The 27,005-nt window shown below is 35.7% G+C and overlaps 1 protein-coding gene across 1 annotated transcript in view; it reads right to left on the bottom strand.

Moving 5' to 3' along the window:
* LOC125835984 (protein LONG AFTER FAR-RED 3) overlaps positions 1-26,725 on the bottom strand; it is a 29,571-nt gene extending 2,846 nt beyond the window's left edge. Inside the window, exons 1-8 of the mRNA XM_049515077.1 lie at positions 26,585-26,725; positions 26,337-26,497; positions 13,530-13,631; positions 4,536-4,608; positions 3,277-3,383; positions 3,070-3,193; positions 1,368-1,562; positions 360-445 (exon numbers count right to left, since the gene is read on the bottom strand). Of these exons, the coding sequence (XP_049371034.1) occupies positions 360-445; positions 1,368-1,562; positions 3,070-3,193; positions 3,277-3,383; positions 4,536-4,608; positions 13,530-13,631; positions 26,337-26,497; positions 26,585-26,681 (945 nt within the window). The 5' untranslated portion in view covers positions 26,682-26,725. The remainder of the gene's footprint in view (positions 1-359; positions 446-1,367; positions 1,563-3,069; positions 3,194-3,276; positions 3,384-4,535; positions 4,609-13,529; positions 13,632-26,336; positions 26,498-26,584) is intronic.
* Positions 26,726-27,005: the final 280 nt, after the last annotated feature.

Here is a 27,005-nt window from a genome sequence, read left to right as displayed (position 1 = left end):
CTAGCGGTGGAAGAACAAGTGGAGGGGAAACTGGGTAGGGGGGCTAGGTGGCATGCCATGTGGCGTCCACCTCATCAAAATGTCACTGCCACATAGGATTGGATTTCCACCTTGGAAAGCCCTAACAAAGATGGGGTATATTTGAATCATTTAAGTAACGGTGGGGGTATTTTTGGACTGATAATATAATGGAGGGTAAATTAATCCTTTTCGCATAGTAGAGGGGAAAATTTGACCCTTTTCACTTTTACATATTCTGAAGGGCAGCGTATTAGTTAATGTTGACTGGTTTGTCAAAAAATCAGATCTTCATATGAAGGAAAAACTCTAAAAGTAAAGCTTTGTTAATCATGACATACCACTAACCGCGACCATGTCTCCATTGGAAAGAATAAGCAAACTCTGGTCGTCATATTTCCTGATAAATCTGCCCATTTATATACATCTGCAATTATAAGCGAAGTGTTACTAAGCTAATGACTACATAAATGTTCCACCCGTAGCTAGAAGAATAACTAAATGAGCATGACAGATAGAGAGGCAGTTGAGGCAGATCTTCAGTGTTAAGCATTCGACCACCCAGCCCCGAACTGTTTCTTTGGGGCTTCTCATTCTCATCCCGCGGCCCCCTTCAGACTCCCCTTCCCCTCCAAGAAGTAGATGCAGTGTCTAATTATTTTTTGAGGAATCCTAACTTTCAATTTCCACCAAAAGAGTGAGAAAGCAAGAAAACCAGGGGGAGGGAGGGATATATTGGAATAGATGTCATTGCAGTTTTACCTTAACCTTAATTAATCTGCATATTAGCAGAAATGTTCTATTTCCTTTATTTCTCTGTAAATGTGATAAAATTTCCAATAACTGGTTTAGTTCCCACACTTCTTTCATCATCTTAATAACATCTTGCCAAGAAACTAAGCAATACACTCATGGCATACACTGTTATATTTTACTGGAAAAATTTCCTTTGGTCAGGTTTCAATGATGAGGCCTACGAATGCTTAACATCAACTTAGTCCCCCATTACCTCGACCCTGCTATGTTATGGAGCAATCCCTCAAAAACCTGGTCCATTGCGATACCTCGGGTAGTGAAAGAGAATTAAGAGAAACTTTAGTTGTTGAGCTTTGTTTTTTTACATGTTCAATAGACAAACTTCTATATCCTAGTTGAAAAGCTAGAAAGCAGATCCAATTTGCTTATTTCATCTTTGATGATCGAGTAATTTATCTTTGGAATGTTTAAAGTTCCGTATTATAAGTATAAAGAGGCATTGACCTTTCTAGTAAAAATAACCATACCATTGTATTCCTAAAAAGGAGAGTAAATTGATTTTATTCCATCTTATATCGTGTAGGAACTGAAACCTGAAAAGTCCTCCCACGAGTGCTCAGGTGAAGCCCCTGGAAAATATCTGCCAAAATCCACAACTGTTGTCACACCCCTCTTTAATGCAAGATTGCTAGCTCTCTTAAGAGCTTCCCTCCTTTCGTAAACAGTGGCTTCTGGGATGTGGGAAAGGACAAGCTTCATAGCAGAATCAATCAACAGACCAGTAGGTTCTGCAGTAAAAGACCCAAATAAAGTAAGGATCTTCTCTAAACTTGTTTGAACAGGTCAAATTTTAGCAAACTTAATTGAAATTGGCGCAGTTGATCTGGGTACTTTATTTTTATTTTTAAGGCTTTCAATCTCTGAATTTTAGGAGAAACCTGCAAGACTAGAGATGGAAGAGCTCAATAGGTTGCTTGGATTACTGTACCAACAAAACAATATCATTATGGATAAAGAATATGAGAAACGGGAAAACAGAGGAATGAATCATCACATTTAAGTTTTTCTATGTCATAATTCTAAAAGGAGAGACAGGAAATCCCCTTGCTCTTCAATAAGGGTTCTTAATACACCGAGCTAAATATCTTAATTCACTTTAACAGAGCCATTGGAGCCACCCTAACAGTACAGAATTTGAGAAGGATAATGTACATCAGATGGTGCTTTATGTCAAGAAAGTGAGAGAGGATGTCAATCATTAATTGATTCGGTGCTCCATTACATACTGGCTATACTATATCTCGTGGAAAATGTTTGAAGTTGAGTTGCGGCTACCAAAACTATGAGAAGAAGAGCATGGAAAGTAGCTCTTTTCTACTCATGTGGACCAATAGGACAAGGATAGGTGAGGAAAACAAGAGCTCTTGAAGGAGTTGAAAATACCTTTTGTACACATTAGTTGAATATTTTCTCTTCTGTAAAGTGCAAATATGACATTCCAATCACTATTGATGATTGAATGCTCTTTATATAAATTCATGCTTTGGGATGGGATACTTTACTTCTGTAAATATCTTAAAGTGCGTTCCCGTCAGTTCAATAAACTATTATCTTTATTAAAAATGATTCCAAACTCAAAAATCCTTTCAAACTATTTGACATGGTTAACCAGAATAAGAAAATGAATCATTTCAGTGATTTGTAAACATAGAAAACATAGAAAGGCAACACCTACAAATTCCAGTTGCAAGTAATGGTCCAAATTCAGTAGAAAATTTTAATTTATTTTAAAGAATCAAGTCATCAACAGTAATGAGCCTCCAAAGTTCTCCTAAATAAAAGCATTTATTTATAGCAATGGACTTAGGGGTCGTTTGGTGTGAGGGATAAAAATAAATAGTGATGGGATAAAAATTTTGTATCTTGTTTGGTTGTCATGTTTGGGATAACTTATCCCACCATTTATATCATACTATAGTGATGGGATAAGTTATCCCATATACATGGTGGGATATGTTATCCCAGGATAGCTAACCCCAGGATAACTAATCCTAGGATAACTTGTTCCCAACCAAACGACCCCTTAAGATTTAGGTATAATTCAAAAAATAAATGTGACCCTTATTGATTAACGCTTATAGGTGGAACCTTTAGGTGAACTGAAAATAATCTAGGTTCAAGTGAGATCATATTTCCATTGACCTACCTAATGGTCGTTAGTAAGTGGCTATTTAACAAGATCTGCATGGCTGAACAAACAAACAGAGTGATATATGAAGATGAGAAGTGAATTACCCCCATCATTATTTCTAACAATAGCTCCCCCATTTGGATTCTCATTGTTACATGAAATTCCAGCAAGTGTTAGAGCCACTGTATTAGCTAAGCCCATATGACCATCCATCCTTGTTAACCAGACCTGCATGTGAAATACCAAATCTTAAACAAGACATTGATGTACATTCTAAAGCAAAAGAATGTAATTTCATGAAAATGACTTACTGGATTATGAGGAGTAATACTGTCAATCCACGACGCCATTGGTAAATCACCTCCCCAAATATCATTGTTCCAACCGCCACCCAGTAACCAAGAACCTTGTTTCACATCTATTACAATTTCCAAAAAAAGACATGACAAATTGATACTGATTAGTGTCAATTCAAGATTGCCAATACTATATATTATCCATTTATTTTCTTTAGACAAAATCCTCAATGGACTTCCAGGATTGAGCCTCTTCTTCTAAGTGCATACTTTTCTTTGTTAGCATATGTGCCACTTGGTCAATTTATCTGTCACTGATGACAATAAAAGGAGCAAACCCAGAGGTGTTGTAGTTAACTATTTTCAATAAGTAAAAAGGTTTGCTATTCTCAAAAAATCTAGAGGGAGGAGATCATTTCAAAGAAAGAATAACAAATATGTTAATTCCAAAAAAAAAAAAAAAGATAGATATAGCTAATTTGAATCTGATAGGTGAAAAACAATCTTTAGCATTAACAAAATTTATAGCGAGCTGAAAAGGGTATATCATGTGATGTGACATCTACTCCTTGTATCTTTTTCTTTCTCAAAAAAAATGTGACATCTACTCCTTATACATAACCTTTATCCAAAGTGACGAAAAATTCAAAACTAAATTGAGCATGTAAAAGAATGAACCAATTTATGTTTCAGATGCAAATATGTAACTTTCAGTTTCTTTCTAATTTAGTAACTACGTTTGTTATACATATTTACAGTGTCCTGTTCTCAATCACTAGCATATACATCTATATAGCATTTTGCCAGCTATATCTATTATTTGAAGTCCCCCTCTTCAGAACAGAGTCCAGAAGCAATCAGACACATGCTTTAGCTCTTTGATGCCTGAACTTAAGCACCATCTGAGCAAAGTGAAGTGCCAACCTCAGCTACACCAAGCTTCAGGTCTTAAATGCTCGTCAATTGAGCTTTCAACAATACTGTTTTTGAGTAAACTACAGTTTATATTCCATTTCCTCAATAATTATTTATAGCAAGCTGAAATCATGTGACATTTACTCCTTATACATAACCTTCAGTTTATGAAATCAGCTCCTTTAAAACTTGTAATAAATGGGAAAGTAATTGAAAATGTTTGCCGCCAAGGAGGAATGTACAATCTTTTATCAAGTGAAAAGAAAGGGGTTGATCTTGGTATAAGCCAAGGTAAAGTGGAACATGTCAAAGTGACAAACATTATAGTTTTATGAGCAGCTGGACAACCACAAACTTACTTGCAACTGCTTTTCTAATTTTGTCCACAAAAAGATCTTTTGTATTTACTCCACGAAGCTCCACTCGTGCCATCTGCCAATGTTAATAACAGGTTAGGAGAAATACAATATTATGCTTTAATTTGTAGAGGAACTACTATAACAAACTAATAGCATTTGACCGGTAGAGTGCTTCAGAAGCTATTCGTACAAGCATATGATGTCTAAGTGTCGATAGAGTTCAAAACAATTGCCTTTTGATGAAGTGGTTATGGAGGTATAATGGAGAGGGGCAAGCCTTATGGAAGGATGTAATCAGATCCAAGTATGGTGAGTACAATCCTTGGTGCAGTAATGTTAGTGTTGATTCCTATGGGGTGGGGGTCTGGAGAACTATCAGAAACTTATGGCAAAAACTTGAAGCTAATACGTACATTGAAGTGGGAGATAGCAGGAGAACTAAGTTTTGGGCAGATGCGTGGAACAAACAGATTCCTCTGAAAGAATCCTTTCCAGATCTGTTCTTACTATGTAGTAATCCAGATGCAAATATCAATGAATGTTGGACAGCACAAGGGTGGGATCTGATCTTCAGAAGGTTTTTGAATGACTGAGAAGTGGAGAGAGTGGCCAAATTGCTAGAGCTATTAGAAAAATTCTCTGGCATCACCAATGCTCCCGATTCTTTCAGATGGACACATAGTAAAGATGAGGTTTTCACGGTTAGCAGGGCACACAAAATGGAAAGTCCCCAGCAACGCAACTCTAAGCAGAGTTTGTGGATAAAGGTATGGAGAACCTTAGCACCAATTAAATAAAATGCTTTACATGGTTGGTCGCTACAGTATGGCTAGAGAGGAACCAGAGATGTCATGAAGGAAAGCAGAGCAACATACAAAGATTTAAGTTTAACTGTTTAGCTCTGTATTATTTTTGGTGTAAACAAGTAGTCTTAGATAGCTCAGAAGTAATCAGCACAACTATAGACTGGCTGTAACTTGGTAGGTATAGGATCCTATGTAACTACAACACTTTTGAAGGGGAACTACACTTTTGAGGTAGTATACCTATGGATAAATATAGACTAACTGTTACTTTTATCAAAAAAAAATGGTTGGTCGCTAGAAGGCAATGTTATCAAAGGCGAACAGCGCAAAAAAGCTCTAAGGTCTGTGGGGGCCTAAGTGCAAAGCGCAAATAAAGTGTGGGCTTTAATGAAAAAAGGCGCAAAGGAAGAAAAAATACAAGCATATATGTTAAGTCCAAGACTAATAATTATAAACATGAATGACAAATATATGACCAAATAAATTGAATTTTTTTTATGATAAAGTGAAATATCAATTGTTTAGTGTCACTTCTTCAAAAGAGGCTCATTGGCAAGGAAAAGTTTGCCTTAGAACCTTGATGATGACACTGCAGCGCACATAAAGCAAGGCGAAGCGCACAACACGTTTTGAGCCTCGCTTCAGGGCTTAAGCGCGCTTGAAGCGTGCCTTTAACTACACTGCTAGAAGGGCTTGCATGTGTCTGACACATGAAATGCTAAGGAGAAAAGGAAAGATTATAGTATCTTGGTATTCTGGTATTCACTATGCGGGAACGTAGCGGAGACCAACCAGTATCTATTCTTGCATTGCAACTTTACAACACAAATTTGGGTCATCTTCCTTAGTCTCATAAAGACAAACTGGACCATGCACGAGCATACTACAGACTTGTTGAGTTGTTGGATAAGAAGAAGGGGGGGGGGAGGGGGGGGGCAAGAGACAAAAGGCATGGTGGAGGATAATTCCACATTGCATTTGGTGGATAGTATGGAAAGAAAGAAATAGTAGAAACTTTGAAGATAGGTCCAATTCCATTCAGAAGGTTAGATGGGATTGTATTGTATCCTTTTATTTTTGGTGTAAAGAGGAAGGTCTAGAGGAAACAGAACAGATTGTAGAATTATTAGGATCCTTGTAAGTATTTTTTTTTCCTTCCTCTTCTTTTGTTCCCCTCTGTTTGCAGGTCACCAGCATATCCTTAATCCTAAAGAATACAACACTACCATTTAAAAAAAAAAGAGTTCAAAGGCTAAAAATCTGAGAGCTTGATCCTTTGTAATAACTCTTCTGTTGATCAACATCGGAAAGCATAGACATAGCATTTGAAACATGATTCCATCTTGCCTTTTTTTTTTTGAGAAAAGGGTAACTTTGTATTCATAGAAAAAATTCATCATCCAAGAAATGATGATTTGGAAACTTACATCCCATAGTGTGATGGGCCCACCCCATACAGTTTATCAGATTACAAGTTTCCTAAGAACTCTGTTACTTCTACCCCCCCCCCCCCACCCCCCCACCAAATCTTGTTTACACCAAAAAAATAGAAGATTAATACAGTTTGTTTTAATCCTCTGACAAGTAATTTTCTGTCCTTCAAAGCACCTAGTGTTTCTTTCCTTCCATATGGACCACCAGATACATGATGGGATGAGCTTCCACCATTCTTCCTTTTTACCTCTGCTTCCAACTCCTAGCCAACTGTTCAGAAGCTCCAATGTAGTCTTTGGCATCACCCAACTAACCCCCAAAATGCATAAAAACCTATTCCACAAACTGGTAGCTATTTGGCAGTGTATGAATAGATGGTTGTTCACTTCAGCTTCCTGTTCACACATAAAGCACCTTGAGCAGATTTGCATGCCTCTTTTCTGTAGGACCTCATGAGTGAGACATGCCTTCTTGATTAGTAGCCAAACAAAACATGAAACTTTAAATGGACATTTCACCTTCCAAAGCAGTTTCCAGGGCCATCTTTCAGTTCGTGAGACATTATGGTTCATCTTCCAGTGGCATGATTTCACTGTATAGACCCCTTTGTTGTGTATCTTCCATACTGGCTTATCAGAACTATCAGAAGTACATGGAAAATTATTAAGGACCCCTAATAACATAGCAACCTCCTTGATTTCCCAATCATTAAATGCTCTCCTAAACAGCAGATTCCAGCCATCTTGACTCCATACTTGTGCCACAGTGTCATTGTTTTGTAGACTCAATGTATATAGGTGAGGGAATAGGTTTCTCAAACTGTCCTCCCATATCCATATTTCATTCCAGAACTGTGTCTTCATTCCATCCCCAACACTGATGCATATGTTGTTTCTAAAATGTGGCCATATTGTTCTAATGGTCTTCCAGACACTGCATCCAAATGTGCCCATAACCTCTTCAGTTGTCCATTGGTTAAGTAAACCATACTTTCCTGCTATAAATCTCGTCCATAAGGCTCTATCTTCAGTACAGAATCTCCATAGCCATTTTTGGAGCAAACAACTGTTCTGAAGACTTAGGTTTTTAAGTCCTAAGCCACCTTGGTTTCTGCTGAGTGTGAGAGTATCCCATTTTACCAAGTTGTAGCCTCTCTTTTCCTTGTTGCCTTGCCAAATAAAGGATCTCCTTAGCCTATTTATTTTCTTCTCAATGTTCTTGGGAATTGGAAGTAGGCTCATCATATAAGTAGGCAATCCATCCAGTACTGACTTGATGGAGTTACCCTGCCACCTAGTGACAAATACTGGCTTTTCCATCTGACTAGTTTCTTCTCACATCTCTCCAACACCACATTCCACACTTCCAGCTCTTTGTTCTTGGCACCCAAAGGTAGTCCCAGATCCTTTGTTGGTAATGCATCTACTTGGCAACCCAATGTCTTAGCTAGCTCAAGAAGATTGTCAACTTGGTTGATAGGGAAGAGATGACTCTTCAACCAGTTGACATGGAGGCCTGAAATGCCCTCAAAAATAGTGAGTATAGCCCTTATGTGTCTTATTTGTGTCTCCTCTGCCTCACAGAATATGAGAGCATCATCAGCATAGAACAAATGTGTGATCTCCAACTCCTCCCCTCTCCCAGCAAATGCACTAAATCCTCTCAACCACCCATTAGTTTTTGCCTTCCTGAACATATGATTCAACCCCTCCATGGCTATTAAGAATAGGAAAGGGGACATAGGGTCTCCCTGTCTAAGACCTCTCTCAAACTGGAAAAATCCCTCAGTGTTTCCAGTTATGAGGAGGGAAAACTTCACCGTTGAGATGCAGTATTTGATCCATCCGATCCACTTGTTACCGAATCCCATGCCTTTAAGATTTTTTAAGAGGAAATTCCGATTGACATGGTCATAGGCTTTCTCAATGTCTAGCTTGCATAGAATCCCTGGTTTCTTCTGTTTTACCCTGGAGTCTACCAATTCGTTAGCCAACAGTGCAGCATCCATTATTTGCCTACCTCTCAGAAAAGCCATTTGGTGTTCATCAACCAATTTCCCCATCACTGTCTTCATTCTCTCATTCAGCAACTTGGAGATGATTTTATAGACTCCTCCTATCAGACTAATAGGTCTGAAGTTTTTTAGCTCAACTGCACCAGGTTTCTTAGGGATTAGAGCTATGAATGTAGCATTAAAAGACTTCTCAAACACACTCTTTTGATGGAAATTTTGTATACTCAGGTAAGTATACTGACAGATATCAAATTGAAAGCCAATTTTGGTAGACTTAACACAGATGGCAAGGTAATAGAGGAGGTTCGTTTAACAGTTCCAGATCAAACATTGTTACAAGTTGATCCGTTGGTGTTTTGTGTGGTCGAAAGCTTGAAAAGATATTAGGATTACCTGTCATGTGATTTGTGTCACCTGAATTAATGACACATTTATTTGAAGCGGTAACAAGACATACTTTATCGGACTTAGCAACTGAAGTGGATTTTAGATATTGAGAGAATTTAGCAAACTCCTCGACCGAAACCAAAACCTTTTGTCAGATGATGAACTAGAAGAACCAAGAATTTCAGACCTTTGAGTTACTAGATTATGATCAGTCATTGTTCCAATTAAATACTCATTGTATCAAAAATAAATTGAGAGGTGAAACCAGCAAAATTCCACGAAGTAGAAATATCCCAACAAATTTCCAGATGCTCAAGAATTAATAGAGCTCGGTTGATCCAATCAGACTAATTCTTCACTTAGAGTAAACAATCAATCAAGCAAGAGATTCACAGAGGAAACTTCGACCAAAATTTTAGCAGTAATCTGACACCAAAATAAGCAAATACAATGTCGATCGATTTTACCAAAGGAAAACAAAGTTTAAGGAACCTGAAATGCTTGGAAATCAACCCAACTGAGGTCTGTTGAACAAGAGACCACAAAACCTGACCGGAAATATTGAGACGATGTTGTAAATAAAAATCTGATCTGATTCAGACGTTACACACGCCCCCACGTGCCTTGTATGCAGAAGCTGCCGAAAATAGTTCGCTGGAGCATGAGCCTCACACTCTTCCCTGCCAGCCACCGGATTCTGGGTTCTTACAGATCGGGTGAGGTGGTCCTCCCTAGGTTGGTTGTGAGATTGGAATATCAAGTTCCAAGTACCCTTCCAGTACCAGACGTGAGCAACCAAGTCACTTACGGACAATTTTCTAAGCTGACCGACACTAGTATTTGAAAAGAAAAGAAGGAACAAAACAAAACCTCGGCTATTCTAACAAAATACAAAGAGAATGGAGCAATCTTCAATATTGTATTAATCCAAAAGGAGAGCTATTTGTAGGTGTATAGATAATCTATCAAAGGAAAACAAAATAAAAAAATCCCTAAATATCTCTATCTATGATTGTGCTATATATTCTATATGAAAATGTGTCCATGTACATTCTATAACAATTAGAAAGTGCCATGCTTCTCTCTTCTTTCTTTTTTTGGGTATAAAGAGGAATGAGTGGAAGGGATCCAGAGTTGGTGAAGTTCATGCATTATTCCTTGGTGCTGATTTTTAAGAACATTGTAAATTGTTTTGTGTTTCAATTCGGATTAGTCAGAGTTAATTATATTGATTATTTCCTGCAATTAGGTAGTCAGAATATTGTCTTTCCTGTGTTAGTTCTTGTACATTCTCTAATTAAACCCAGTGGTTTGAGTGAATACTTACTTTTGGAGGATCTGACACACAACCGATAATATTTTTTAGAAGTCCGAGCAACATAGGTCAAATAACATTTGTACGCCTTTTTCTGTGCATGGTTGTTCTACGTCATTGGCCTCTTTATCAGTTGGATATTAAGAATGTTTTTCTCCACAGTGACCGTAAGGATGAAGTTTATAAGGAGCAACCACCTCATTTGGTTGCTCGGGGGGGAGGGGGGGATCTAATAGCCTTATATGTTGATTGCATTGGTCACTCTATGGGCTAAAACAATCTCCTCGAGCCTAGTTTGGCATGTTCAGCATAATAATTCAGGAGTTTGACATGACTCATAGTGAAGTTAATCACTTTGTGTCTTATCGGCATTCTACTCCAAATTTGTGTAGTTATTTGGTAGTTTATATTTGATGATATCATTATCACCGGCAATAATAGGATAGTATGACTCATTTAGTCCACATATCAGGCATCTTTCATAACAAAAATATACCTTGTACATTCTTAAGTAGACAATAATGACAGGATGTCGACCCATTAACACTCCTATGGATCTGAATGCTAAACTCAGTCCAGGACAGGGGAAACCACTTTGTGATCCTGGAAGATAAAGGTGATTGGTTGGCAAGTTCAATAATCGAACAATAATTAAAATTGATATTTCTTTTCATGTGAGTGTGATAGGTCAAGTTTTGGATTCTCCCTGCAATAGTCATTAGGATGCAGTTGTCTGCATTCTGCGATATATAAAATCAAACAAGTCAAAGGACTACTCCTATAGATTTGAATGCTAAACTCATGCTAGGATAGGGGAAACCACTTTGTGATCCTGGAAGATAAAGGTGATTGGTTGGCAAGTTGAATAATCGAACAATAATTAAACTTGATATTTCTTTTTATGTGAGTGTCGTAAGTCAAGTTTTGGATTCTCCCTGCAATAGTCATTAGGATGCAGTTGTCTGCATTCTGCGGTATATAAAATCAAACAAGTCAAAGGACTACTCTTTGAGGAATGAGGCATGAGCAGATCATTGTATATAAAGATGCTGATCAGGCATGATCACCTTTTGATAGATGTTCTATGCCTGGAATCTAGATATTGTGTTTTAGTAAGAGGTAAATTGATGTCTTGAAAGAGTAAGAACAAAATGTGGCAGCTCGATCTTAGTGCAGAAGCAGAATATCGGTTAATGGTCATAGCAACTTGTGAGCTAGTTTAGATCAAACAACTGCTCAAAGAATTCATATTTGGAGAAATCAGCCAGATGAAACTTGTATGGGATAATCAAGTGGCCCTTCATAATGCGTCAATCCAGTATTTCATGAGAGGACTAAGCAAATTGAGATTGACTGTCATTTTATCAAAAAAAATAAAAACTCTCAAGAGACTGTTACAAAATTTGTGAAGTCAAATGATCAACGTGTAGATATTTTCACCAAGTTCCTCATTGGTACTCGTATTAGACTATTAGTTGCATTGGTAACAAGCTTGGTACATATGACTTATATGAACCAACTTGAGGGGGCGCTAGAATATTAGGGGTTGTTTGGTACAAAGATTAATAACGCAGGGATTAGTTATGCAGGGTTTATTTTTTATCAAATGTTTGGTGCATTGCTTCCCACCTCATCATGTGTTTGAATTAAAACTCTACAAAAAAAACTTCTTTTCAATTATACCTTTGAATTATTAGGAGATTTTCTTTTTTATGTAATTAGGTCAAGGTAGATAATTATTGGACAATATTATTTTTATGGCTTTATAACTAGCTAAGATAAGAACAATTTTGTTGTCAAATTTGCTATTTTCTCGCTGGAATTATTTGAGGGTAAATAATTTTCATCTTAATAAATTGATCACTCACAAAACGTCAATTTTCAATTTACAAAAAATAGACCATCTACTTTTAAAACTGAAAAAACGATAAACAATAGTAACATTAAATAAACCATCTACATTTTACACATAAAAATTGCAAGTTGCAATTTTAATATGAATGCAATTTTATAAATTGTTCAAAATACAAATAATTAGAAAATCACATATATATATCAACAAATAATACATTCAATTAAGATTACAAATGTCATGTGGTGATATATTGCCTTTTCAATTAGTAAATGTTAAACAACTTATATTTCAAATATTATATCGATTTATATTTATTTAGCAACTAACAACTCTCTAAATAATAAAATTTGTTAGCTAATTTATTTAAATAAATTTACTAATACAAATATAAAACATAAAATCAAGAAAATAAATAAAATGACTAAAAGGATTTGAGGGGTATTTTTGTCTTTACATAGTTAATCCCATGGTATTAAATCCTATGTATTACTAATACCACCAAATGGGAGATATTAGTCATATATCACATAATACCATGTAGGATGTATAACTATTTCATGGATTAGTTATACATAAGCCCAAAATTCCTACCAAACATAGTACTAAATAATATCATACATAATGCATAGACTATTTTTCCTAATACTTCCAACTAAACGACCCCTAAATGTATATAATGTCCCACTTGGAAAGGATTATCATGTTTTGTGTAGAATATAACTATAGATAAGGTTCAATCTTACTAACATTCCCAAGTATAGATACTTCTCACAGGATCATTCATCAAGCATCATGTCCTTACACATCTCAACTAAATAGGATAGTAAAGATGTTTTCATTATCATTCCAAAGAAAATTCATTCTCAACTGGTCAATCCTTACCTCTACCGTGACAGGGATAGGAAACAAAGACACGATAAATGGAAAGTGAATCTAATATGCTGTTAATCAAAACCACTCTTCCTACTGAGGATAGATATTCCTTTTTCCAGTTTGATAGTTTCTTTTTCACTTTTTAATGACATTGTATGATATCTCAGATGATTTATGCCCTGCACCCAGTAGCACACCCAAGCATGAAGTGTGTAATCACCAACTCTGCAGCTTAACTTTGTCCAGGACCTAGAAAAATGATTAAGCTTGACAAGAAATACAGATATGAGATGGTAGGACTGATGCAAACCTCTAGTCCCCCAGGGATGAAGTGCACATGGGAATCAATGAATCCAGGGACCACAATCTTTCCATCTAGATTTAGTTCCTTGGTCCAAGTTCTTGCCAATTCCTGCAGTTACATGTAACCTGAACATAAGCTCTAAATAGAAAAAGTATGCTTCACCTACTACTTGAATCTTCATATAGTGTTTCTTTAGCATTTGAGAAAAGATGAAGGGATAAATGAATTAGAAATCAAATGCGCACCCAAGTCCTGAAAGACCTTCAGATCTTAATTGTACACACAAATCCTGAAAGATAAGACAAACACTAGCATGGATATATATTATTGGGTCTCATTAGTGTGATCTCATGAAGGCATCCGCATAAATCCAGAGGAAAGTTCATGAAACTCAATCGGTTGAAAAAGGGAATAGACATTATCAAATCGTAAACGCCTAGCTTCAAAACCAGAAGTGATAAATGGAACTATATGCAAGCTGCAATCTGATGAACTTCAAAGATTGCTTAGGGCTTGAATTAGATGCAAAACCTGCATTTGCTCCAAGGACACTAGACAAGGGTGTGGCTTAGTGGTCAATGAAGTGGGTTGAGAATCATGACTATCTCAGGTTCAACTTCCATCAGAAACAAAAACACTAGGTGATTTATTCCCATATGTCCTCCTAGCTGGTAACGTGTTGTTGGTGGGAGGTATCCTGTGGAATTAGTCGAGGTGTGTGCTAGCTAGCCCGGACACCACCATTATCAAAAAAAATACCTAAATAGTAGCACTTATTTGTTGCAATGTTTACCAATACAAACCTTCTTACTCATCCTAAACAGCCACACTATTACACCTAACATATAATATACCTTTGTATTAATGAATTTTAAGCACTTGCTAACAACTAAAGGCAATCTGTTTTATTATTAAGGAGAAAAAAGAGGTCTACTGCTATTTATCTGAAACTAATACTCTACCACAACAACATACCCAGTGTAACCCCACAAGTGGAGGTCTGGGGAGGGTAGGATGTATCTAAAACTATTACCGTGTCCATCACAAAATGCTCCTCCTACTTTCCCTGCTGAAATGTCCAAAAATGTGTATGTTGACCATAAAGACAAAGCTGTTATACTTTTTTAACACACAAAATATTCTAAGGACTCGCTTTTAGTGTTATCACTCCCCAGTACAACTTTATCTTTTATTCTGTTCTTTAATACTATAGATGTCAAATATCACAATGGAATATTTAATTTTGTAGGATATGGATTTGTCAAATTTGGGCTTAATAGGTAATTCGTTTAAATTAGTGTGTTCAAGATAGTCAAGTCATCTAAAGTCTAAACCAAGACCAGTTGTGCCAACTGGAAAATTGGTCTATTCCTAAGGATCAATATCAGTTGTTTATGCAATTCCTGAACAAAATTGAAGAATCCTCACACTCAGCAAACACTACAGGTATCTGTACTGTTTACAATATAAAACACCATTCATCAGTGGATAGTGGACAAAGGAGCCACAAACCACATAGTGTCAAACCTGAATATGTTGGATGCCGACTCAGTGTAAAAATCTAACAATCTAAGAGAGTGCTTCTCCCTAATGGAGACACTCTCTGGTCACACACACAGGAGCTAGTACTCTAACTAAGGGGCATACTATTACTAATGTCTTTCACTTACCTCAGTTCAAGTTTAACTTACTGTTTGTGGCAAAATTAACAGTGAATTACATTGTTCTGCTTCTTTCTTTCCTGACTTCTTTGTGTTTCGGGAGCTTTACACTGGGAAGGTAAAGATGATTGGTAGATGGACTATACACTTTGACAAACAACTCTGCTATTGATGGAAAAGACATAATGTCCTTGGTTGTTAAACATTCAGATTTTGTGGATAGTCTTAAATCTCATGTAGAATAGATATATGGCATAAAAGATTTGGACATGTGATAGCATCCATGTCAGCCTACTTGTACTATAGTTGACGGGCATCAAACAAAATCAAGAATATGTTTATCACGAAAGAGGTCCAAATTCAAGCCCAAAAGAAAGAAGATTGGGCCACACGAAGCCCAATAAAAGAGTCCAAAAAGTTGAACGCTTAAAAGTCAAAAGTTCCTATTTTAAAAGTTTCCTAGTTTAAAAAGTTTCCTAGTTTAAAGTTTTCCTGTTTTCCTAGTTTAAAGTTTCCTAGTTTAAAGTTTCCTAGTTTAAAAGTTACCTAGTTTAAAGTGTCCATAAAAGTAGGATTTAAATCCTATTCTATTTGGGATATCTTTGGTTTCTATTCGTAAATTAAAGAAGGTGATTAGTCTTATACTAATTATTGTCTCTAATTTCTTCGTAATAGGGGTCTAGATCATTTTTTATCTAAGTTCTTGAATTGACTCTATTAGTATCATAATTAGTCTTAATCCGCTAATTTTGAATACTAAGATCAATTAGGAGCCGTTTGTTTACTGGATAAGGGCAAAGTTAATACATGAATAACTTTGTTATTCATGTATTAATTTTGTACCATGTTTGGTTTGTAAATAGAATCAAAATTATTCATGTATAAATTTTATACAATGTTTGGTTGGTGTGTCTCCAATGTTGTATAAAAGTTATACATGTATTGATTTTATGTGGTGTTTGGTTGTATTTTTGTAATGCCACATAGCTAATACTTACATAACTTATGAAGAAATCTAAGTATAATTTTATGCAGGGTAGAAGGTGGAATAAGTTATGAGGGTATTAGTTATACAAGAATTAAAATAATAAAATTACATATTTACCCTTAATTTGTTTTCTTACTTATTTGTTTGTAAATAATAATGTATATTAATTTACAAAATTAAGGAGTTATATCTTTTCTTTTTTTAAAAAAGGACTTAATCTATTTTTGTAACTTGTAGTTACATTATTTACCCCCCCCCCTCCCACACACACACACACAACCACCCAAAAAAAAACCAGAACGACCCCCTCGGGTGTTTTTGAGTTTCGTCGTTTTTACACCTCCACCCCACCCCCGAGGGACTGTTGCATTTTATTTATTTTGGATACTGCTTGTTTATAAGCATGGATTTTATAATTTCCGACTTTTTTAAAAAAGTATATTAATTTACAATAAATTAAATAATCAATGTTATAATTTATGTAATATAATTTCTACATAACTAAATCCCACATAAATAATATCTACGAAACTAATATTTGTATAATTAATACATACATAACTAATACATGCATAACTAAACCCTGCATAACTAAACCCTCCATAACTAATACCTGCATAACTAAACCCTCTATAACTAATACTTGCATAACTAAACTCTGTATAACTAATATCTGCATGACTCTAACCAGTAACCAAACGGCCTCTTAGGGTTCTTAGCACTTTATTTTGAAATTGGGGATTTTATTCTTGAATTTCACATATCTTTCAATTTCTGTCTTTAATCTTTATAATTTCACTTCCGCATTACTTTCTTGTTTATTCTGGTAACCTGATTCTTATCAAGTGGTATCAGAGCGGTTCTATCAAGGTTCCGTTCTTGATATCGTGGGAGTTTCAAAACAAAAAGAAAAAAAGGGAAAAAAAATTTGTCTAAGTTGTAGTTGCTTAAGCTAAGCTACATAGCAAAAAAAAAAGCCAAAAAGAAAAGGTATTGCTTGAGAATTAAGGTATTTTTAAGAAACTCCAGATTTGTTTTGATTCTTGATTTTCTACCTCAAAGAGGAAAATCAATAAGAGGGAAAATTTGAAAAAAAAAAATTGTAATCCAAAGTGGTCTTTTTTCTTGTCTCATCAATCCCAATTTATCTGGGTATTGATAAATTCATTTCTTTCTACATCTCACTTCTAAAAGGTTGTGACTAATAAGGTTTATATATAAATCCTGAAGGATCCATCCAAAGGTAGTAATTTGAGTGGGAAAAGGCAAGAGAGAGTGAGATCAATAGAGAGAGAAAAAAAAAGTCAAATTGAGAGATATTTGTTTCCTGGATATTTTTTTGAGATGTTTAAAAAAGGTAAGGAAATTGAAGCTAGAACTCAAAACGACATTAACTGTGTTGATGCGTTGATCAAACGATTGAAGGAGAAGAATGTCACTATAGCTAATTTAAGGAGAGAAACTATTTTACATACAAGGTATGGGATAAATGGTAATATTTGCTCTATGATTATTGATAGTGAAAGTGGTACAAATGTGGTAAGTTCATACATTGTGGAGAAGTTGAAACTTACATGCATTAAACACACTACTCCTTATAAGCGGCAATGGTTGAATGATTTTGGTGAGCTTAAGGTGACCAAGCAATGCATGATTTCTTTCTCTATTGGGAGATATTCCGACAATGTTCTTTGTGATGTCATTCCAATGCAAGATTGTCACATCATGCTTGGGCGGTCATGGAAATTTAATAGGAATGCAATTCATGATAGGAGAAAGAATAGAGTTTCTCTTGAGCTAAACGAAAGAAAATATACACTTGCACCTTTAACTCCAGCCCAAGTTTATGAAGATCAGAATCGCGTGAAAGATGCAATGAAGAAATTTGAGAGAGAAAAGAGAGAGGAGAAAAGGAGTGCATGCTGACTTCCCAAAAGAGGAAAAAAGAGAAGTTGTGTTGTGTGAAGAGAATGGGATGTCAAGTGAGAAAAAAAGTGAGAATGAGAGAAAAGAAAACAAAGATGACCATGAGAGGAAAAAAGAAAAGGATGATAGTGAGGTCGAGAGAGAAAAACAAGAGAGTTTGAGTGAGATTATCTCTTATTCTAACTCTAGCATTCCTACTTCTTCTTCTAGTAGTTTTGACTCTCTTGTAGATACTCATGGGAAAGTATGCATTAAAAAATCAAAGTCATTGGATGAACTTAATTCTAAAGTGGTTGATACTACAAGTCCAATTGAGAAAGTGTATATTGATGAGAACGATAAAGGTAAAGAGAATTATTTTGGATCTGTCCAAGATAAGGCGCATAACAAAAAGCTCAACAAGGCAATTGTGGATCTAACACCAATGAGAAAGGAAAAAAGAGGAGATGTTATTCCTTTGCTACATAAGACCATTTATGATATGTATAATTGGTTTATTCACATTCTTGGTATTCCTAAAACACCTAAAGTTTTCTTGGAGGTAATGAACTACACTCTTAATTCTTATGTTGGTGACTATGGATTTATCTTACAACCTTATAAGAACGATTCTTTAAGAGGTAAGATTAATTCTTAATTTGATATCTTTGGTTTCTATTTGTAAATTAAGGAAGGTGATTAGTCGTATACTAATTGTTGTCTCTAATTTTTTCGTAATAGGGGTCTAGATCACTTTTGATCTAAGTTCTTTAATTGACTCTATTAGTATCATAATTAGTCTTAATCCGCTAATTTTGAATACTAAGATCAATTAGGGTTCTTAGCACTTTATTTTGAAATTTGGGATTTTATTCTTGAATTTCACATATCTTTCAATTTTTGTCTTTAATCTTTATAATTTCGCTTCCGCATTATTTTCTTGTTTATTCTGGTAACCCGATTCTTATCAAGTGGTATCAGAGCTTATAAACACTCTTAATTCTTATGTTGGTGACTTCATTGATTTTGAGGATGATGATATTTTGCTATATAGTAAGTCGCTAACTTCAATCGCCAAGTTCAATAAGAATAATGTGAGCACTTTTAAAATTGTGCATGATATAGTTGATTGTGGATTCTCACTTGTTAAAAAGGGGTGTGATGTTTGTGGGAGGAAGCTTGCGAATGAGTTTGATGATTCTTCCTCTCTTGTTCAAGTGTTTTTGTGTGATAACTTGTTGGAATATGATTCTTTATATGTAATGAGTCATAATTCTTCGAGTATTGGTTATTGTGAGTTGAAAAGGGTGTTTGCTACTAGTGATGATGAGGTACATGATTATGAGCACTCAATGCTTATTTGGATACAATGTATATTGAAGAATGGGTGAATAGTATTTATGTGGAAGAATCTTTGGGAGGTATAATTGAAGATGCTTGGCTATATCACAAAAGTGTTCAATTTGATAGGAATTTTATATTGTCTTTGTCATGCCCATTGGAGTACTTTATTGATGGAACTAAATTGAAGTTGCATGTATCATTCGCAATGGCATCTAGACAAGGAGTTCGTTATGTTTATATAAGTAGGAGAATTTTCTATTGGGATGATGATGTTCACATGCTTTATAAGGGTGTATTTATACATGCCAGGATAAATTGGGTTAAGTGGACACATGGTCACTATCTTGTTTTGTTCCTACCATTGTTGCTTTGGAGTAATAGATGTTGTTTGCTAATGCATGTCGTCTTGATTTTGAGAGATTTAATTCAAGGACGAATTGTTTTCAAGAAGAGGGGAATGATAGCATCCATGTCAGCCTACTTGTACTAAAGTTGACGGGCTTCACTACAAAATCAAGAATATGTTTATCACGAAAGAGGTGTCCAAATTCAAGCCCAAAAGAAAGAAGATTGGGCCACACGAAGCCCAATAAAAGAGTCCAAAAAGTTGAACGCTTAAAAGTCAAAAGTTCCTATTTTAAAAGTTTCCTAGTTTAAGTTTTACTAGTTTAAAAAGTTTCCTAGTTTAAAGTTTTCCTGTTAAAGTTTCCTAGTTTAAAAGTTACCGAGTTTAAAGTTTTCCTAGTTTAAAGTTTCCATATAAGTAGGATTTAAATCCTATTCTATTTGGGATAGGTTTTCCCTATATATAGGGGTTGATTTTATTATTTTGAGATAGACATGATTAATATTATTTGAGAGGTTTCTCTTCTTTACACCTTTGTGTGTGGTGACTATGGATTTATCTTACAACCTATTAGAACGATTCTTTAAGAGGTAAGATTAATTCTTAATTTGATATCTTTGGTTTCTATTCGTAAATTAAAGAAGGTGATTAGTCTTATACTAATTGTTGTCTCTAATTTCTTCGCAATAGGGGTCTAGATCACTTTTGATGTAAGTTCTTGAATTGACTCTATTAGTATCATAATTAGTCTTAATCCGCTAATTTTGAATACTAAGATCAATTAGGGTATTTAGCACTTTATTTTGAAATTGGGGATTTTATTCTTGAATTTCACATATCATTCAATTTCTGTCTTTAATCTTTATAATTTCGCTTCCGCATTATTTTCTTGTTTATTCTGGTAACTCGATTCTTATCAACATGTGTCTCTGTTAGAATAGGAATAGGTATATACAATCCTACTTAGGATAGTAATAGGAATAGTAAATGGTATCCTACTTGGTAAAGGATCGTATTGTAGTGTCTATAAATAGAGTCTCTGTGTATATTCTTCTCTAAATTTCTCATATGGTATCAAAGCCTATACGATCTAGGTAGAGAATCAACGAGCTTCTGCTGCCGGCGGGTGGGTATTACCAATATATGCCACCCGTCTGGCAAATGACTATGTTAACAAAAGTAGGGCCAATGATATATGCATGAACCCCATATTCAGGGGAATAAAACTCAATTATATAGGTCACTGTGCATCAGCTTTTAACTTTCTAGGGTTGTTTTGTGTCAACCCCATATCCATCAGTGTTCGTGCACTGTGCCATCTTTCAATGACTATTTTCTTATATCTAATTTGTGTAGCACCGTGTCATCCTTCTGGTAACTATTTTCTCATATCTAATTTGTGTAGCACCGTGCCATCCTTCCGTTGACTACTTTCTTATATTTAATTTGTGTAGCACCGTGCCATCCTTCCGGTGACTACTTTCTTATATTTAATTTGTGTAGCACCGTGCCATCCTTTTGGTGACTGCTTTCTCATATCTTATTTGTGTAGCACCATGTCATCTTTCTAGTGACTACTTTCTCATATTCAATTTGTGTAACACCATGCCATCTTTTCAGTGACTACTTTCTTATTTGAGTAGGGTCATGCCATCATTCCGACCATACCAATATAATTTCTCTTTTTCAGTAGGATCATAACATCAATTCAACCCTATCTATGCAATTTCTATTTTCCAATTGGGTCGTGTTGTCATTCCGACCCTACCCATATAATTTTATTTCTCATTGTGACCACTTTTAGCTAGTGGCGAAGCCAGAAATTTTATCAAGGGTGTCCAAGAATAATGGTGTGTGGCTGTCAAAATAAAATAAGAAAATATTGTGCTATTTGGGGTTCAAACTTGGAACTCCTTCATTCAAATGGACACTCATTACCACTACGCCAAAGGCATAACTTTTGTCAAGGGTGTCCAACTTTAAATATATATCCTTTAAATGTAGAATTTGACATATATATATAATGTAATTTTCCGACGAACTGGACACCCTGCGGTGGCTATAGCTACGCCCCTGCTTACAACCATCAAATCTAGTAATCTATCACATGAGCATGTTTTGGCCAATTTTACGGTGACTTTCTTGTTTAAGATCTACTAATCCCTTGATTTCGAGACGATCCATATATTTTATATCAAATTTCGAGCACTTTCTGTTTCAGATTTATTTTTGCAAAAAAAAAAAAAGTGATACGGAGCAACCACCTGGTTTTGTTGCACAGGAGGAGGCTGGTAGCCTTGTATGTCGATTGTGTAAGTCACTCTATGGTCTAAAACAGTCTTCTAAAGCTTGGCTTGGGAAGTTCAAAACTATAATTCGGGAATTTATCACTATGTTTTTTATCGACATTATGCATCAAATCAGTATTTCATGAGAAGACCAAGCACATTGAGATTGACTGACATTATGCATCAAATCCTATATTTCATGAGAAGACTAAGCACATTGAGATTGACTACCAATTTTGTGAAGTCAAGTGATCAACATGCAGATATCTCACCAAGCCCCTCATCGTTCCTCGTATTAATTACATTTTTACATTTGTAACAAGCTAGGTACATATGACTTGTATGCACTAGCTTGAAGGGGAATGTTAAAATAGGAATAGATATATACAATCCTACTTAGAATAGGAATAGGAATAGGAACAATCATAGGAATAGGAATAGGAAATAGCTAAGTTGTGTGGACTCTTCACTTTCGTTGCCACACCCGTGTCAGATTCTCCAAAAATACACTACTTTTGGAGATTCCGACACGCACTCGCTGACATTTTTGAAGAGGCCGAGCAACATAAGTAAATAGTATCCTACTTGGTAAAAGATTGTATTGTAGTGTCTATAAATAGGGTCTTTGTGTATTAATGTAGATACACAATTCAATAATATTCTTCTCCAATATTTCTCACAACCTCTACTGTTCTTAAGAAGATCTTAGTTGTAAAGGCTGAAGATATTAATGAAATTGTGAATAATTGCCAAATTTGTCCATGTGCAAAACTAGCTAGACTCTCTTTTCCTGTTAGCAGTATGCTCTTCCACATTTGATTTAATTCATATGGATCTTTGGGGTCCCTATAAAGAAGCTACTTTTGATGAAATAAGTTTTTCTTAACAATTGTTGATGATTATTCTAGAATGACTTGGACTTTCTTACTAAAAGTGAAGTCTGATGTGTGTGTAATTCTTAAACAGTTCCTCACCTATGTAAATACTCAGTTTAATAGAAAAGTCAAGATAGTCCGGATTGACAATGGAACTGAGTTTGTCAATTCTGTTTGTACAAACCTGTTCACATCCTTAGGAATCATACACCAAACAACATGTGTCTATACTCGTCAGCAAAATGGTGTTGCTGAGAAGAAGCATAGACACATCCTGGAAATAACAAGAGCAATCAGGTTCCAGGCTGTTATTCCCTTGCAATTTTGGGATTGTTGTGTTTAAGCTGCAACTTATATTATTAATAGGTTGCCTAGCTATGTTACTAACAACAAAACTCCTTTTGAAAAATTTCATGGTAGGAAACCTTCTATAAATGATCTTAGAGTGATAGGTTGTCTGTGTTATGTTAAGGTTATACAAGAAACTGATAAGATGAAAGCAAGAACCAAACCTACTATTTTCATGGGCTACTCTGATGTACAGAAAGGTTATATTCTATGCGATATGACTAACAACATGTTTTTTGTCAACATGATGTAATATTCAAAGGAGTATTTCCATTCAGACTAAAGAAACAAGATGCTACTTCAACTATCTTTCAACCTACAGATGTAACTCTTTCTAATCTAGAAGACCATGGAGAACTCAAACCACTTCAATTCCTCAACAGCTGATTCAGGATACTTAGGCTGGTGGACTTCATCCTGCAGTAGACTTTGAGTCTGCGGGGCATGGTGAAAATCTTGAACAACCAGCAGGAGGACATGAACCTTGGTCCAACCAAGGGAAAATGCTTAAGATCAAAGGAGATCAGCTAGGGATAGAAGACCACCCTTATGAATGAAAGAGTTTGGATCCTTAAATGTTCAGGGGGGTTCTTATGCTTTGGCCAACTACATCTCCTATGAAGGACTGTTTACATCATATCAAGCCTATTTAACAAATATGTCCAACATTTCGTCTGAACCAAGGAACTTTACTGAAGTTTTTGTTGATCCTAGATGGATGGAAGCGATACAAGCAAAAATATTTGCACTTGAAAGCAACAATACATGGAAAGTGTTCCTCTTCCCAAAGGCAAGAAGCCAATTGGTTGTAAGTGGATTTACAAAGTAAAGTACAAATCCATAGGGGAAGTTGAAAGACTGAAAGCCAGACTAGTGGCTAAAGGATATAGCCAACAAGAAGGCATAAACTACCAAGAAACTTTTTCTCTTGTGGTTAAGATGAAGACTGTTCTTACTATTGCTGCTCAAAAACAGTGGCAAATACATCAAATGGATGTATTTAATGCTTTCCTTCAAGGTGATATTCATGATGAGATATATATAGATCTTCCACAGGGATTTCACAGCCAGGGGGAGAAGATAGTATGTAGACTCACCAAATCCCTGTATGGATAAAAATAAGCACCAAGACAGTGGAACACAAAGCTATATGAGGCCTTACGGAGAGTTCAGTTCAAACAAAGTGAGTTAGATCACTCCTTGTTCTTCAAGAAAACAGAAACTAGAATAGTAATTGTACTCATTTATGTTGATGACATGCTGACATGCTAATAATTGGAGACAATCTAAAGAGTATAGAAGAAACAAAGGGAGAGTTGAAAAAGGCATTCAAGATGAAGGATCTGGGAGCGTTAAAGTACTTCCTAGGAATTGAGTTTGCTAGATCCTAACTTGGTATACTATGCATCAAAAGGAATACTCCCTAGAGCATATTGCTGAAACAGGACTCAGTGGTGCGAAACCTGCAATCACACCTATTGATACAAATACTAAGCTCATAACAAAGCAGTATGATGATCATGTCAATATCACACAAGCAAAAGAAGTGCATGATCCTCTAGCTGATCAAAGTACATACCAGAGGCAGATAGGAAAGTTATTATACCTCACTATGACAAGGCCTCACATAGCCTTTGGAGTACAAACACTGCGCCAATTTCTACAACAGCCTAAACAGTCTCACATGGAAGATGCATTAAGGAGTGTGAGATACATCAAAAACCAACCTGGTCAAGGTGTTCTCTTATCCAACAACCACAACACAAATATTACAGCCTATTGTGATGTTGATTTGGCTTCATGTCCAGTGCCCACACACCAGAAAGTCTGTTTCAGGTTACTTTGTGAAATTGGGAGATTCATTGGTATCTTGGATATCCAAGAAAGAACCAACAGTATCTAGAAGCTCTGCAGAATCTGCATATAGGAGCATGGGTACAACTGTCACTGAATTAGTTTGGTTGATGGGACTGATGAAGGAACTGGAAGTGGAGATCAACCAACCTGTTCAAATATTCACAGATAGCAAAGCTGCAATGCAAATTGTTGCCAACCCAGTGTACCATGAAAGAACCAAACACACTGAGATTGATTGCCACTTCATTAGAGACAAGATCAATCAGGGAATGGTGACCTACGTTGCTCGGACTCGGATGCGGATGTCCGATATGGGTGAGGATCTAGAGGTCGGATCCTTCATGATCTAATTTTTAAGAATCGGAGATATGGATCCATATATGGACACGGATGCAGGGATTCACCTAAAAATAATTACAATATCTAAAAGTAGAGTTATAAAACCTAAATTATGAGATATTACGGGGAGAACTTTAGGAGAATCTTGGACTGAGATTAAAGGAAAAGGAGTGACATAGAAATTTCTATAAGAATTCCATTTTCTTCAATTTCACCTTAGCTTTTGTATTGATTACATAAATCACTAAAACTGTCCGGACTTTCGATTTTGGTCAAAGTACCCAAAATAGGTTGACCAAATCGGACAGGGATCCCACACCCACACCCATGTCATGTCAACATGGGTGCAACACCAAAAGTGAAGAGTCCGAGCAACTTAGATGGTGACAACCAAGTACGTTCCAAGAAGGGATCAACCTGCTAACTTGTTAACCACAGGACTCACTAGATACAACACCACTATCTTAGCTCTAAACTTGGACTCCAAAACATTTTCACTTCACCTAGCTTGAGGGGGATGTTGAAGAGGTCAAGGAACACACAAGAGAAATGAATACACTTCTCTAAGATTCTAATCTCTCACTATCTGATTCTTCTTCCTCCTATTCAATTTCTTTATTTCTTACTTTACAACATACTTTCTTTTTCAGCCTGTTTCAAAAAAAAATGACTCAACTTTTCTTAACAACTGCACAAGATTAAACGACATTTTGGTATATTTTACGTATTTGACCAAGATTCAAAATTTCTCTACTTTCTTAAAATCCGCGTATAACTTACTCAAACACAAATTCTTAGACTTTACAAAAAGGGTTTCTCCAGAAAGCCTTAGTCAAGGAAAACTAGAAATAAAAAAAAGAACCTTTATAGAAGAGTAATTCCCAACTCGAAGAATTCTGCCATTACGAATAGCCATAGAATCAGCAAAAGGGAGAGCTTCATCACTGGTATAAATGGTCCCATTTGTCACCAGCAAATCTGCAACTTCACTTAAAAATGGTGAACTTCTCCAGTTCAGCAAGTCTGCAAATTAATAAAAGGATCCATTTTGAATGGTTGAAAATTGAACAAAGAAAAAGGTGATAGAAGCATTAATAAGTAAGTACGTACATGTCAAGTAATTTCCATTGTTGTTGAGAAGAGGAATTGAAGCTACGGAAAGAAGGAGGACAAAAGAAGCAGATAAGATAACCCACAATGCATTCATCTCAACTTCTCAAGAACAAAGAATGTTTTGCTGACTGTCTAAGCCTTCGCTTATTTTTTCATTGAATTGATAAAAGAGATACGTCTAAAACACTCCTAAATTCTTTTTTTTTTTTAAGAGTTTCATATACAAAGCAGTACTAATTAGTTTGAGAAACCCACGTCTCTTTTACTATATTACTACATTCTCATCATAGTGTGTGTAATATATTTTTTATTTTATTTAAAAATATGTTTAAGTCATATGCAGCTCTTTAAAATTGTGTTTAAAATATGCTATTAAACACAAAACACTGATGTGACAAAATAAATATATGTCATTGCT

This window comes from Solanum verrucosum, unplaced genomic scaffold (assembly GCF_900185275.1).
Source record: "Solanum verrucosum unplaced genomic scaffold, falcon-dt-bn FXZP01000208.1, whole genome shotgun sequence".
Classification (NCBI taxonomy): Eukaryota; Viridiplantae; Streptophyta; class Magnoliopsida; order Solanales; family Solanaceae; genus Solanum; species Solanum verrucosum.
The sequence above is the reverse complement of the archived record's forward strand: the minus strand, read 5'-3'. Positions and strand labels throughout refer to the sequence as shown.